Source organism: Gadus macrocephalus, chromosome 4 (assembly GCF_031168955.1).
Source record: "Gadus macrocephalus chromosome 4, ASM3116895v1".
Taxonomy (NCBI): domain Eukaryota; kingdom Metazoa; phylum Chordata; class Actinopteri; order Gadiformes; family Gadidae; genus Gadus; species Gadus macrocephalus.
Window position 1 is genome coordinate 4,837,830 of NC_082385.1, and position 15,646 is coordinate 4,853,475.

General features: G+C 49.3%; 2 protein-coding genes across 2 annotated transcripts in view; both read right to left on the bottom strand.

Moving 5' to 3' along the window:
• The window catches only part of stab2 (stabilin 2), a 45,549-nt gene extending 37,629 nt beyond the window's left edge, over nucleotides 1–7,920 (bottom strand). Inside the window, exons 1-12 of the mRNA XM_060048766.1 lie at nucleotides 7,209–7,920; nucleotides 6,206–6,324; nucleotides 5,748–5,845; nucleotides 4,539–4,624; nucleotides 4,012–4,078; nucleotides 3,704–3,799; nucleotides 2,916–3,038; nucleotides 2,348–2,544; nucleotides 1,595–1,725; nucleotides 970–1,103; nucleotides 773–852; nucleotides 245–394 (exon numbers count right to left, since the gene is read on the bottom strand). Coding sequence (XP_059904749.1) covers nucleotides 245–394; nucleotides 773–852; nucleotides 970–1,103; nucleotides 1,595–1,725; nucleotides 2,348–2,544; nucleotides 2,916–3,038; nucleotides 3,704–3,799; nucleotides 4,012–4,078; nucleotides 4,539–4,624; nucleotides 5,748–5,845; nucleotides 6,206–6,324; nucleotides 7,209–7,307 — 1,380 coding nt within the window. The 5' untranslated portion in view covers nucleotides 7,308–7,920. The remainder of the gene's footprint in view (nucleotides 1–244; nucleotides 395–772; nucleotides 853–969; nucleotides 1,104–1,594; nucleotides 1,726–2,347; nucleotides 2,545–2,915; nucleotides 3,039–3,703; nucleotides 3,800–4,011; nucleotides 4,079–4,538; nucleotides 4,625–5,747; nucleotides 5,846–6,205; nucleotides 6,325–7,208) is intronic.
• A 1,710-nt stretch (nucleotides 7,921–9,630) lies between these two features.
• Nucleotides 9,631–15,501, bottom strand: wnt16 (wingless-type MMTV integration site family, member 16). The gene is made up of 5 exons (XM_060051068.1): nucleotides 14,906–15,501; nucleotides 13,976–14,161; nucleotides 13,665–13,705; nucleotides 12,144–12,703; nucleotides 9,631–10,994 (listed from the first exon to the last, which is right to left on the bottom strand). Exons 1-5 carry the CDS (start codon nucleotides 14,983–14,985, stop codon nucleotides 10,527–10,529), a joined length of 1,335 nt encoding a protein of 444 aa, XP_059907051.1. The 5' UTR covers nucleotides 14,986–15,501; the 3' UTR covers nucleotides 9,631–10,526.
• Nucleotides 15,502–15,646: the final 145 nt, after the last annotated feature.

Consider the following 15,646-nt stretch of genomic DNA (forward strand, 5'->3'; position numbering starts at 1 on the left):
ATCAGGTCCAGACCCACCAGACCCCTGATCAGGTTCAGACCCACCAGACCCCTGATCAGGTCCAGATCCTCCATCAGGTCAAGACCCAATATCAGGTCCAGACCCAATATCAGGTCCAGACCCACCAGACCCACATCAGGTCCAGACCCAATATCATAGTCGTACAATTTGTAGAAGGGGATGCGACCCCCAGCCCCCGTCGGTGTAAACGAGTGACGGAGGGGCCGAGGTCCCTCTGTCTTACGTTGCTGGCGCTGTCGACCTCCCCGGCCTTCCCGGTCAGCGTGTAGTACACGTCCGCCCTCTTCAGGCCGTCCCGGGGTATGGTACCCGCGACCATGTGCAGCTTACACAGGTACTTCGCCTTCACCGCGTCCACCACGAGGGACTTGCTCTGAGACGGGAGACAAGACACTTATTGTATGATGTACGACGTCCTGGCACTTAAAAATAGTACTCATCATTGTGAGGCATCTTATCCAGCTATTTTTGTATAAGAGCAATGGGTTAACCTAGCGATTGTTAGCGCTTGGCACCAGGTTCTATGAACATCCTTACTGTGCCGACAGCGATATATTGTTGTTTCTCTTTCTTCTTACAAATGTACTTATTGCAAGTCGCTTTGGATAAAAGCGTGTGCTGAATGCCCTAAATGTAAATGTAACTGCTGTATCCGTAAATACCAGATATCAAAATCGTGCTAAATAATGAGTTGAATCTGAAACAGAAGAGATATGATACTGAGAAGCGTGTCATCAGCGTGTCTCCTTACCGGACTGAAGCGGAAAGCTCTGTTGATCGGGACGAACACGGTGAAGGGGCCCAGCTGCTCTAGCGGCCAGGAGACCGACCCTGAGAAAGGGGACCACAGGGAGAGACCTCATCACAGGTCCGTTAGACGCGTGACACATGTGTTGCATGTCACGTGTCACCCGTCGGATGTCAGGCGTGGTGCGTTGTGAGGTGTACCAAAGAGCGTCAGGGCTTCGGTCAGCTGGCCCGTCCACTGGCCACCGGGTTCTGTGTTCAGGTCCCTCAGACGCTGCATGATGTTGCCGTAGCACACTTTGCCGTTGCCAAGGTAACCCTCAGGGCAGGTGCACCTGGGTGGGGGAGGGGCAGGAGGTGATGTTGTAAAGAGGACTCCAGTCATAGTTCCGACTCAAACGTAGGATTATGTCGGACATTAAAACACACATAAATCGGAAGAATGTATGATTGATATTAAATATGGACATGTGAATGGGATGAGCGTGTGAATGAGATGACCGTGAATGAGGTGAGCGTAGAACTGAGATGAGCTGGTGAATTATGTGAGCGTGTGAATGAGCGTGAATGAGGTGAGCGTAGGACTGAGATGAGCTGGTGAATTATGTGAGCGTGTGAATGAGATGAGGGTGTGAATGTGTTGAGTGTGTGACTGAGTTGAGCGTTTGACTGAGATGAGCGTGTGAATGAGGTGAGAGTGTGAACGAGGTGACGTGTGAACGAGGTGAACGTGTAAACGAGGTGAGCGTGTGATCGAGATGAGCGTGTGAATGAGGTGAGCGTGTGAATGAGATGAGCGGGTGAGTGAGGTGAGCGGCTGACTGACTGAGCGACTCCGGGTTTGATCGTGGTGCAGTTGGCCTTCTCGTGGCAGGCGTCTGGTGTGCAGGCGTCCTTCAGGTGGCAGCGGAGGGCGTGGTCGAGCTCATGGAACCCAGGGAGACACTCGCAGTGGGACTGCACGTCACACAGAGAGGATCACAGCAGGGGGTCCCTTGTTAGCTTCTGGAGGAACACGTCGATAGGGCACCTGCACGGGTCGTGTTCATGCACCTTTTCTAAGGAGGTAACAACGCATGGCAATGCAATAAACTGCACAGTAGACCCTGTTTCCACAGAGGCATCACCGTGTTCAGTTTGTGACCTTAACTAGCTGAGACTACTACCCCTGTCCCCCGAGAGGAGCAGACCTAGGATCAGTGTCGAGAGCGACAGGAGGTCTGCCCCACGAGGACGGCTCTGTGGTACAATAGGCTGATGTGTGTTCAGGTTGACCGGTAGAGAACTTAGAGTACAGACCCTGAACACCGACAGAGAACTCAGAGTACAGACCACCTCTGAAGGACCAGCCGACCACACATCCCTGTGGTGGGTCCACAAAGCGGCTCTGGTCTGGGGTCAGAATAAGGCCCCCGGCCCCTCGTACACACTGATCTGGGGTCAGACTTACGGCCCCGGGCCCCTCGTAAACACTGATCTTGGATCAGACTTACGGCACCGGGCCCCTCGTAAACACTGATCTTGGATCAGACATCAGACTTACGGCCCGTCGTACACACTGATCTGGGGTCAGACTTACGGCCCCGGGCCCGTCGTACACACAGCGGGTGGTCTGGGCGGAGCAGCCGGCCTGGTCCTTCTGGCAGGGGTCCACGGGGGAGCAGACACGCCCGTCGCCCTCGTGGCCAACGGGGCAGGCGCACACGTGCTGGGCGGGGCCGGTGTGGGCGCAGGCGGCCAGGGCGTGGCAGGGCCGCTGCAGGCAGGGGTTGATGGCTGCCGGGGAGAGGAGGGCGGCGTCAGAGTGGTTAACACGACACTCGGATTACGATCGTAGGCTGGGTAGCCCTGCAGTCTGGGCCCGAAACACTTTCATGTGAAATGAATAAGTCAATAATAAGTCTTCAATAACTGTCACACGGACCATTAGCGTTAATAATGTGGAGACGATCTCGGCACCGAGATTCCTACTAAACAAAGAAAATATGGATTTGCTTGGAAGGAGGCGGGAATTAAATCCCAGTTTTCCCGCTGGACTCAAACACACATCAGAACGCTGCGTTGGAATGAAGAGAATTATGAAGACACAATGTATAGATGTTGAGGCTGGCCCCCGGGGTCAGGGGTCAGGGTTCAGGAGGACGTACAGATGCACTTGTCCCCTGACTGCTGGTGGCCGACGGCGCACCGGCAGCCCAGCCGGCCCGTTGCAGCCTCCTCCCTGCAGACGGAGTTCAGCCCACAGCTCAGCGCCGCGCAGTCAGGGAGCTCTGGGGAGTTAATACATGAGAGAGGAGTCAATACATTAGAGAGGAGTTAATACATGACAGAGGAGTGAATACATTAGAGGAGTTAATACTTGACAGAGAAGTTAATACATGACAGAGGAGTGAATACATTAGAGGAGTTAATACATGACAGAGGAGTGAATACATTAGAGGAGTTAATACATGACAGAGGAGTGAAAACATTAGAGAGTTAATACTTGACAGAGGAGTTAATACATGACAGAGGAGTGAATACATTAGAGAAGTTAATACTTGACAGAGGAGTTAATACTTGACAGAGGAGTGAATACATGACAGAGGAGTGAATACATTAGAGGAGTTAATACATGACAGAGGAGTGAATACATTAGAGGAGTTAATACTTGACAGAGGAGTTAATACATGACAGAGGAGCGAACACATTAGAGAAGTTAATATTTGACAGAGGAGTTAATACTTGACAGAGGAGTGAATACATGACAGAGGAGTGAATACATTAGAGGAGTTAATACATGACAGAGGAGTGAATACATTAGAGGAGTTAATACTTGACAGAGGAGTTAATACATGACAGAGGAGTTAATACATGACAGAGGAGTGAATACATTAGAGAGTTGATACATCAGAGAGGGCCTTCCTGTGCGGAGGTGAGGTGGAGGAGGTCCTACCTTGGTCGCAGGCGGGGCCTTTGTACCCGGAGAAGCAGGTGCACAACCCGTCCTGCCGCATACCGCTGTTACACACGCCGTGCACACACCTGCACTCTGACCCCCAAGGAGACAGAGGAGAGGGTGAACACATGGGCATCGCCACGGAAACAGACACAGTGGAGGTGAGAGGGTGAGGGGAGAGGAGAGAGGAGAGAGGAGTGAGGAGTAGAGGGGTGGGGAGTGAGGAGCAGAGGGGGGAGGAGCAGAGGGGTGAGGATAGAGGACCAGAGGGGGGAGGAGCAGAGGGGTGAGGAGGGAGGAGCTACCTGAGCGGCAGTCCTGACCGTATCTGTTGGGTGAGCAGTCCTCACAGGCAGTTCCTGCAAATCCATCCTGAACACACACAAACACACACACACAGGCAAGCACACAATCACACACACATGCACAAACACACACACACACACACACACACACACACACACACACACACACACACACACACACACAAAGGCAAACACACACACACACAGACACACACATAGGCCAACACACACACAGGCACACACACACACACACACACACACACACACACACACACACACACACACACACACAGGCATACACACACATAGGCACACACACACACACACACACACACACACACACACACACACACACACACACCCAGGCAACCACACACACGCACACACACTCAAAAACAAAGAATCACAATTTCAGATAATGCTGATCTGAAGTGATTTCTGCAATGAGCATTACATCAAATACAAAATCAAATACAGAACAAAAGATAAGACAACATGCGACATGTTTTATACATGTGTACGTTTACCTGACAACTACAGGTTCCATTTCCCCCCATGCCGTCAGAGCAGACTCCTTTGGCGTTACACGGCCGCTCAGCCCGCTCAGGACACTCTGACGGGACAGGCAGTAGGAAGTCACAGGAAGTAGCAAGCAGCAGGACATCACAGGAAGTAGGGAGATGTAACAGGAAGAAGGAAGACATTACAGGAAGACAGAAGATGTAACAGGAAGACATAAAACGTTACAGGAAGAAGGTATTTATCAGAGGAAGTAGGAAGACATTAAAGGAAGACAGGAGATGTTACAGGAAGGAGAAAGACATCCCAGGAAGTAGGCAGACGTCACAGGAAGAAGAAAGACATCACAGTAAGAAAGGGGCCTAAGAAGAACCTTGACCATTCATTCCAAGCTTTATAACAACATCAACGTTCACATGTCGATGACTGTTAGTTGCTGTGTTGAATGTTAAGTTGCCGATGTCTGTCCCGTGCCTCGGATGTGGAGGCTACACTGAGCTAATTCAGCTAAACGTAGCTAACCTCGTGGTGCCTGCACTCTGACCTCGTCACGACCGCTCCAAGGGATGTCCCAACCCGGTGGAACCGCTGAGGCTGTTTGTGAAAACTCCAGCTGCCCCAGAGGATCTGAGCCAGCGTTCTTACTACACCACTTCCTTCCTCTGCTGCCGTCTCTCTCCTCTCTCCTCTCCTCACCTCCTCGCCTCTCCTCTCCTCTCTCCTCTCCTCATCTCCCTTTCCCCTCCCCTATTACTAACCCTAAGAACTAATTGAATTTACTAAATAATATATCATGTAAAGGCATTGATCCATAGTCTATATAATATACAATATATAATAAATAATGTTGAATAAATACAAAATGATATATTATATAAAAGGCAGTGCCCCATACAGTCTTTAAATATATAATGTATAACAGATAATATTTTTATGATCTATAATATGAAGGTACTGACCCATGCAGTCTATCTAATAAATAATATGAAGGTACTGACTCATGCAGTCTTTAAATATATAACAGATAATATTTATATGATATATAATATGAAGGTACTGACCCATGTAGTCTATATAATATATAGTATGAAGGTACTGACCCATGCAGTCTATCTAATATATAATATGAAGGTACTGACCCATGCAGTCTATCTAATAAATAATATGAAGGTACTGACCCATGCAGTCTATATAATATATAATATGAAGGTACTGACCCATGCAGTCCGGGCCCCAGTACCCGGGACAGCACCTCTGCTCCTCCACGTCCCGGTAACACTCCTTAGAGCAGCCCGACAGAGACGAGAGGGGCCGTCTGAACACACACACGAGTTAGGACTGGGACCAGTTAGGACTGGGACCAGTGAGCACTGGAAATCAGTTAACCGTGGGATCAGTTAGAGAACTGTTAGGGCCTGGGACAGTAGTAGTATCCTAGTATAGTAAACGGGATAGTACTGGTAAAGAGTAGTATCCCAGTATACCAGTAGAAGTTAGAAGAGCTGGGTCTCATGTCATCACTCAGGGGTCTGCTCGTGGATGTACCAGGACCCCCTCGACTCATCTCCACCAGGTTAGTCCACTTCCCGGTACATCCAGGACCAGGCCCCAGGTACATCCAGGACCAGGCCCATCTCAGTGTCCTACATAGACCCCTGGGGGTCTGGGGACTCACATGCAGCCCTGCGCCCTCCCGATTTTGTAGCCGGAGGGGCATGACAGGAAGAGCAAGCCGAATTGGCAGTCCACGCACAGGGTCCTAGTACTCAGACGTCTCTGGAAGGGACAGAAACCCTGCAGACCCACCCACACACACACACACACACCCACACACACACACACACACACACACACACACACACTGGGTTTAGTGGGGGGGGTCTCCTGATGGGAGGCCAGTGCCCCCTCACTTGTTAGTGCCAGTCGTTAGACCCGGTCATTAGCGCCAGTCATTAGCCCCAGGCGTTAGCCTCAGTCGCTAGCCGCAGTCGTTAGCCGCAGTCGTTAGACCCGGTCATTAGCGCCAGTCATTAGCCCCAGGCGTTAGCCTCAGTCGCTAGCCGCAGTCGTTAGCCTCAGTCGTTAGCCCCAGTCGCTAGCCTCAGTCGTTAGCCCCAGTCGCTAGCCTCAGTCGTTAGCCTCAGGCGTTAGCAGTCCTTAGCACAAGCCTCTAGCCCTAGCCCAAGTCGTTAGCCTCAGTCTCAGCTTGATTTGGTTTGAGTTTTATTAACTGAGGTTTATCATCTGAGAAAGTTTACTATCTGAGGTTTACCATCTGTGAAGGTTTATCGCCTGAGAAGGTTTTACATCTAAGAAGTTTTACTATCTGAGGAGGTTATCATCTCAGAAGGTTTACCATCTATGGAAATGTATCATCTGAGGAGGTTTATAACGTGAGGTTTATAATCTGAGGAGGTTTAACATCTGATGTTTATCATCTGAGAAGGTTTACCATCTGAGAAAGTTTATAATCTGAGGTTTACCATCTGAGGTATTTTCACCCTCTGAGAGGGTTTATCGTCTGAGAAGGTTTATAATCTGAGAAGGTTTAAAATATAAGGTTCATCCTCTGAGGAGGTTGGACCTATATATTTGAAACCATGTAATACCTTGTAGCATATGATGAGTAAGGTTCCTCAGGCCTCTGAATCAGAGTAATGGATGAGAGAGGATCCTACCTGACGGGCGTCTGCAGAGGCTGTAGTCTGGAGGCCCAGCTGCAGCAGCAGCAGCGTCAGGAGGGGCCCCCAGCTGGACCAGGAGGAACCCGTCATCATAGCTCCTCTCAGCGCCCCCTGCGCTCCCGTGTCCGGAGAAACGCTCTGGAGTGCCGCAGGGAGGATCAGATGAGACTCGCTGCCCTTGCTCTGACCGGGAGCGTCTCGCTGGTCCGGTCCTCTCTGAGCTCCGACTGGGGGGGGGTCTCACTGGTCCGGTCCTCTCTGAGCTCCGACTGGGGGGGGGTCTCGCTGGTCCGGTCCTCTCTGAGCTCCGACTGGGGGGGGTCTCACTGGTCCGGTCCTCTCTGAGCTCTGACCGGGAGCGTCTCGCTGGTCCGGTCCTCTCTGAGCTCTGACCGGGAGCGTCTCACTGGTCCGGTCCTCTCTGAGCTCCGACTGGGGGGGGGTCTCGCTGGTCCGGTCCTCTCTGAGCTCTGACCGGGAGCGTCTCGCTGGTCCGGTCCTCTCTGAGCTCTGAATGGGGGGGTCTCGCTGGTCTGGTCCTCTCTGAGCTCTGAATGGGGGGGTCTCGCTGGTCTGGTCCTCTCTGGTCTTCTCTAAGCTCTGACGGGGGTCTCCTCTCTGGTCCTGTCCTCTCTAAACTCTGACGTGATCTGCTCTCTCCTCTCTGGGCCTCTCTTTGGTCTGGTACAGTCTGCGCTCTGGGGGGGTTCAGCGGCCCTTTTGTTAACTCACTTCCTTCTCTGGGCACATCGTTCCTCCTGCTCGAGCCCCCCCACGGTGACCCCAGGACCCCCTTCCTCTCCAGATAAGGGGGGAGAGCTTTACTGCGGACAGAGGTTCTGAGCTGACATCCTGCTCCTCATCTGCTGAGACACCGTGATGATGAACATGTTGCATAGATGTGACATCAAAGTTGGTATTCAATCATGATTTTATTAGGAATGATCACATTTATACGACTCTTAGGAATAACAGTTTGGGAAAACGTGATGCAAACTCTTAAATGTTGAAATAATGATATATTATGATTGTTTATGCTAATAAATTATGTGTGGTGATTGTATATTTTAATAGAAGACATGTGATGATTGTATATCGTTAGCCTTATATAATTGCCTAATTCATAGCTTGTCCAAATTGTGATATTTAACCTGAATCCACTCTCCTACCAGTGCTGATTCACTGTGCCCCGGTGGCTATGTCCTAAACCAATCAGAGGGATTTTTACATTGCATTATCACTATCTGCCTAAGTCAGCTAGTTGACTTGGTCATTTTTTGACACTAAATACAAGATGAACCTTAAAAATTGACTTAGGCGTTTTGCTATGAGAATAACGATTTGTAAATAGATGAAGAAACACAGACTGAGTGTCAGCAGATGTGATGTCAGCACATGTCAGTGAAGAGGAGAATAGCAGGATATCCTGGAGGGTAAAGACACACACACGCACACACACACACGCGCACACACACACACACACACGCACACACACACACACACATATCCTGAGAGAATCTGCCATGTCATGACTTCAGATCTGAGTCCGGACCCAGGTCAGCAGCAGTCAGCTGGTCTCCCGGGACGCCCATACAAACAGAACTTCAACAACAAGTACATCTTCACTCAGAGACATGAGTTACGGATCAAGTGGGTCGCACAGAAGTGAAGGAGAACGTGGTCACACTAAACATCAGTGTCCTTGTACCAGTATCATCACACCAGAAAGTACTGTGTAATGAGCAGTATAGAACCAGTCTGTAGTCCCGGGCCCGGGTCCGGGTCCGGGCAGGTCCAGTCTGTAGTCCCGGGTCCGGGCAGGTCCAGTCTGTAGTCCCGGGTCCGGGCAGGTCCAGTCTGTACTCCCGGGTCCGGGTAGGTCCAATCTGTAGTCCCGGGCCCTGGTCCGGGTAGGTCCAGTCTAGTCCCGGGTCCGGGTAGGTCCAGTCTGTAGTCCCGGGTCCGGGTAGATCCAGTATGTAGTCCCGGTCCAGTCTGTAGTCCTAGTCCTTGTCTTGATAGGACCGGTCTGTAGTCCGGGTCCAGGTCCTGGTGGGACCGGTCTGTCGTCCGGGTCCAAGTCCCGGTGGGACCGGTCTCTAGCCCCCCTCCCCTCTCCGTTCCCTAATACCACTATTAGAGGGGTCTTTGTTGAGGAGGCGGTAGGAGGCAGAAGCGGTATTTAACACGCCGCTGCCAACCAAGTCTCTCCGTTCCCCTCGGCCCGCGGGGAGCGGACCAGGGGTGTGGTGGTCCACCAGAGACCCCCGGAGGGGCAGGGTCTCTGGGATCCCCGAGCGGGGGTGTGGTCGAAGCCTCCTCTGTGATTTACAGACATTGTGCTTTTATGGGCGAGAGGGAGAAGATCTCAGGGACACACAGAGGCACAGACTAGAAAGACTAGAAAGTGAACGGAAACCTTTAAACCACGGGATCACTGAATACATGTTTTTGTTGTTGTTTTTACAATTTTGATAAAGGATACCATCAATTAAATAGATTTTAATAACTGCACATCAAGGCGGATTTTAAAACGACTGACCCTGAACATGGAAAGGGAAAAGTGAAAAAATATACAATTTATAAAATTGCCACAACATTCCTAAACACAGACCAGGACATCCTAGGGAAGCACAGGCCTTTCACTTAGTCACTTCCTGTCACACACGGTTAGCTCGCAAAGTCCTCTTACTCTGTCCCTGTGAGTCCATGAGTCATGGGTTCACACATTCATCTTCCCGGTTGTGAATCCCATAACATACGTCCTAACCCCGGCGTCACACATGGCCGGTCGCTGCTAATGCATTGTTTTTCGGCTTGTGCATATCGTCTCCCACTCTCTCCAATAAAGACCATGATCCGTTATTTATCGCTCCAGAGGCTTGATACCTGTCTAACGACAGGTGGGAAAGGTAGCTTTCAAGCCTCGGTCTTAAAATCCTTTGCAAAACGTGTCTTTGTTTTGCTGACCTTGTTTGAAATGAGTTAGAGGGCTGAGAGGAGAGAGGCAGCGAAGGGTCCCTTTATTTACAGGGGTGTGTGTGTGAGGTTATCTAAAGGAGTGTATTAGGTTATCTACAGGTGTGTGTGTCGGTCGTTTTCCAGGTGCGTGCATGAGTAATTTACAGGTGTGCATGTCGGTCATTTACAGGTGTTTCGATCGGCCATTTACAGGTGGTTGTTTACAGGTTTGTATGTCGGTCATTTACAGGTAGTTGTTTACAGGTGTGTATGTCGGTCATTTACAGGTAGTTGTTTACAGGTGTGTATGTCGGTCATTTACAGGTGCTCATTTACAGGTGTGGATGTCAGTCATTTACAGGTGTGTATGTCCGTCACGCTCTCGCAGCGACGGCAGCGCACGTAGCAGCACCACACGAACTTGCAGGCGCAGCGCGTGACGTGCCGCACCACCCTGGTGTTGTAGCCGCGCCCGCAGCACAGCAGGCCGCAGCCGTCCGCCCCGCGGGAGGTCCGGCTGCAGGTCCGGCCCCGGGTGCCAAGGCTGCCGCGCCCCGGGTCCTCCAGGCAGTAGTTGGGCGACTTGTCGAGGTAGAGGAGGCGGTCGCGCTCCAGCGGCACGCGGCGGCTCACCTTGTCCTTGCGGCGGACCTTCTGCCGGGCAAAGCGCTGCAGGACCTCCACGCTGTTCTCGAAGCGTTCCTTCAGAACCGCCCCCACACGCTCGAACGGGGCCAGGGACCGCCAGCAGGTCTTCACAGCGCAGGAACCGGACACGCCGTGGCAACGGCAGTCCGTCACCATGGTTCTTTCGACGGCCTGGGAGAGGAACATGGAACGGTCAGTCATCATGGTTCTGTCCAAGGAACGTAGAACCGTCAGTCATGGTGGTTCTGTCTAAGGAACATAGAACCGTCAGTCATCGTGGTTCTGTCTAAGGATCTTAGAACCGTCAGTCATTGTGATTCTGTCAACGGTATATAGAACCATCAATCATGGTTCTGTCTTAGGAACATAGAACCATCAGTCATCGTGGTTCTGTCTAAGGCCCCGTCCACACTAAAACTGAGAATTCCGACACTGAAAACGATGCTTTTCTAAACAGACCGCTGAGGTGGATAAATGTGAAAACGCTGGGTTCGCGTTGTAGTGTGGACAGGGTAGACGGAGGCTTTCAGAAACGATGACGTTCGGTTGCCATGACGCTGCCACAAGCTTGCGCTCGAGACCGAGAGACGCTCATCAAAAATGGCAGGTGAAATGCAATTGATGATCTCTCTGTATTTATTTATAATTTATCTCCAGATACAACTCGACATATTTGCTCAAAAAAATGTGTTGCTCCAACACCAGAGAGGCGAGCGCTGTACTTGATGTTCTTAAGTGATGGTAAAAAAAAAACGAAAGATGGCACTTCAAACCGTACTTGGAGTGGCGTTTATGGACAAGACCGGGTCGAAAATGATTAACCAGCTGATCAACTGTAAATATCAGCTGATCACGGGCCTGTAATCTAAACAGAGAGGCGTGGCGGAGTTGCGTAACCATGACAACAACTGTTTATCAAAATAATTTCAGTGTGGAACGTGGATGCAAAATATTCCGAAAACAATATGAAAACGATAGTGTGGACGGAGATCATTTTCATTGCGGATGTGCATTACATTTACCCGGGTTAGTGTGGACGGGGCCTCAGGAACATGGAAATCAGTCATCATGGTTCTGTCTAAGGAACATAGAACTGTCAGTCAATGTGGTTCTGTCTAAGGAACATAGAACCGTCAGTCATCATGGTTCTCTTTTAGGAACATAGAACCGTCAGTCATCGTGGTTCTGTCACAGGAACAAAAAACCGTCAGTCATCATGGTTCTGTCTACAGCCTGGGAGAGGATGCAGTACTCTCTTCTTTGAGAACCTAGCCGCGCAGTTCCACCGATCCCCTTTTACTGCTTCGTGTTCCTCCTCACCTGCCGTCCGGCGTCGGTGTTGTGTTGGTTTACAGCCAGCAGGGCGGGGCTCGTTGCCCGTGGCAACGAGGTGTTTCCCGGGGGGCCGTCGAGGAACTGGCGGCTGAACCAGGTGGCGAAGCGGGTGTGGTCCGAGCAGCCGCCCCAGTGCCAGCCCTCCAGGGGGGAACCCAGAGAGGGCAGGTTCCCAGCGGTAGAACCCAGAGACTGCAGGTTCCCCATGGTGGAACCCAGGGACGGCAGGCTCCCCGCGGTGGAACCCAGGGACTGCAGGTTTCCCATGGTGGAACCCAGAGACGGCAGGTTCCCAGTGGTGGAACCCCGGCCCTTCAGGTTCCGTGACGGAGAACCCAGGCCCTGCAGGTTCCCCGGTGGAGAACCCGGGTCCTGCAGACCAGCAGAGGAACCCGGGCCTTGCAGGTTCCCTTGTGGAGAACCCGGGCCCTGCAGGCTGGCGTCGCAGCCACACTCGGCGATGGCGCCCTGGCTACAGGCACGCGTGATGGCGTGGACCAGCCCCGCGGCCATCACTGCGTGGATGAAGGCGGACTCCTTGGTGCCTTCAAACACACATACACACACACACGCACACGCACACGCACACACACAGTCCACAATTTAGGTCTTTATCTGGGTGGATCTGATTAGGGTTTGTGACAACAAATCCAGTTTTAACCAGAAAAGCTCTCTTGAGGAAACAAGATTCACTTAACCAACCAATCAACTGCTCTGAAATATGCCTTGAATAATGATAGAATAACAATAACTTGTCAAAATAAATAAAAAATTATAATTTTTAAATTTAAAGTGAATGATTTATTATTTAATTTAAATAACATTAGATAAATTGTGTTCACAATTCCAGCTATTTCACGATAAACTCTTTTATAGGCGAATATATTATGTTTCATTCATTTCTATGTATTTTTTAAAGCATATTAACAATATGGTTAATATTCTTTGTTTAAAATATAATATATCATATTTTATATTTTGTAGAAATAAATAAATAGATAAAAAAACAATAATCTTTTTATAAATGTTTCAAGTTGAATAGCTAAAATATATCTTAATATATATCTTTTATATATTTTTTTTTCTTTCTATAACATAAGGCTAACCGGTAGCCTATTAATTACCGACGATAAGCTGTGTGATAGTTTAACTAAGCAGGCTAGACGTGTTCCGCGGTATATCGGTGGTATATCTGGATGTGGTATATCGTTGAAATATTGTCAGCAGCCTATATCTGCGGCAGGGGTAATTGGGTTATAATCAAATCACAGAAACGAATTAAAGCGCAATGAGGCCAAGGCCTACTGAGCCAGGAGCATAAAGCCCATGAACGCATGAATCTTACTACATGAAACACGTCCTCTACCTGGTCTTGTACAGAGCTCTGTCGGACCATTAGATAGGCTATATATTAATTATATATCGGCCAAAATAATAGTTAGCGCACGAAGTCCTACATGTTAGAGAGCTAACAACATACCGATTTCAACCGTATAAATCACTTACCGCTCGTTAGCTCGTAACCGAACACAGAGAAGTCTTTAGAGTCCTTCTGGTCTCTATAGTCCTTCTGGTCTTTAGAGTCCTTATATTCTTTAGGGTCCTTCTGGTCTTTAGAATCCTTATGGTCTTTAGATTCTGTATAGTCCCTGGACACTTTAGAGTCTTTAGAGACCTTAGGGTCTTTAGACCCCTTCAAGTCTTTCGAGATTGTATAGTGTCTAGACCCTTTAGACCCTTTCGAGTCTTTAAATCTTCTAGAACCCTTAGAGTCTTTGGAGTCCTTAATGTCCTTAATGTCTTTAAAGTCTTTAGAGATCGTGCAGTTCCAGCGCTCGTGCTTGAACTGCGACTGGCACTCGGCGAGGCCGAGGCGCGCGCCGGCCTGCACGGCGGGAAGGATGAACGGTCGCTTTCGGCACAGCTCCTTCTGCTCGCGGGAAAACGGCAGGTCGGAGCAGCCCCGCTGCTCGGCAACACCCGCCGAGCTGAGCCCGAGCCACCTAGAACACACGAGAGATAGTCAACACGCATCCAAGGCGAGGGGAACTATAGTGAAGCAACAGTTATGCCCAACCAAAATTATTTAAATCAGAAAATATTTTTTATAATAATAATGATTCTGCATATAATTACAATAATCTAAGCAATGTGTTTAAAAAAGTATAGATAGATAAAAAAAATAAACTGAAGAGGGTTAGGTCCTTTTTTGAGTTCTGAGAATAAAGTGAGAATTATGTGGTTAAAGTGAGAATTAGGAATTTAAAGTCAGAATTATGAGTTTAAAGTTAGAATTATGAGAACAAAGTCCAAATAATGAGAATAAAGTCAGAATTATGAGTTTAAAGTCAGAATTATGAGAATAAAGTCAGAATAATGAGTTTAAAGTCCGAATTGTGACTTTTCAGATCTCAAAAAAGAATTATTATAATTATTATTATAATAATACATTAGACTTATATAGCACTTTCTAAATACTCAAAGAAGCTTTACAGAGTGAACACAAATACAATGATTTAATAAGAACGTATAAGTCGAAAAAATCTAACTAAATAAAAGATAGAATAGGATAAAAGTAGCCTACCACAGGAAGCTAATACTTAAAACTAGGAATAGTTAGGAGGAGGGGAGAGAAGGGAAAGGAGGTTATGAGGTGAAGGCATTCTTGAAGAGGTCGGTACGGGGGCTTGCTGGTGGATAAACTGATTAAACAAATAAAAACTCAGATAATCCGTATCCGAACTCACATCCAGCTGGCCTGGCAGCAGAGGGGGAAGACGGTGAGGAGGAGGAGGTGCAGGGTGCAGGTGTGGTGGACTCTCTCCATGGCCTCCTCTGAGCTCCTGCAGGTTCTGGTCCATGGACCTCCTGATTGTCAGACTCCAGTGGGCTTCACCGCGACGCGACGCTGACGTTAATAAAACCTCACGACTCAGAGCGCAACGTGGCGATAATAAAACGATGAGAGGATGAGGATGAGAGGGTGAAACGTCCCGTTAGGTTCAGCGCGACCCTCTTCGTGGGGGGAGACGCGGAGTGAGGAGCATGAGGAGGTTCCCTCCTGGACCCGGGAGGAGCATGGAGGTGAGACCAGGTCTGAGACGTGGACCCGGAGACGTCACCGCTCAGGACGGCACAGAAAGCCGGCAAGTAAGTTATGGATGAACCGAACGAGTTAACGAGACAACTGACAGGCGATTCGTTAATGGATCTGAGAACCAAACGCTTAAATTAACATTTACTTTAAGTGATGATGATCTTGGGAATGCACACACCCACACAAACATACACACGCACACACACCGACCCACCCACCCCCAATAGACAAACAGAGCCTCGTTAATGGAAGACTTATTTATGAATAGTGCAGCTCCATAGTGCGTTACATACAGGGTCACGTTTTAATACAATAACAGGAAGATCGTTTACAGACAAATATTTAGTAGCAAAAATGGGAAATTAAAGTAGTAAGATTGCAAAATAATAAA

Coding starts and splice junctions, on each gene's coding strand:
- wnt16 (XM_060051068.1), bottom strand. CDS start 14,985: ATGGAGAGAGTCCACCACACCTGCACCCTGCACCTCCTCCTCCTCACC. Junction 14,162..14,905: donor TGCTGCCAGGCCAGCTGGAT/GTGAGTTCGGAT, acceptor CGTGTGTTCTAG/GTGGCTCGGGCTCAGCTCGG. Junction 10,995..12,143: donor ACACCGACGCCGGACGGCAG/GTGAGGAGGAAC, acceptor TTCCTCTCCCAG/GCCGTCGAAAGAACCATGGT.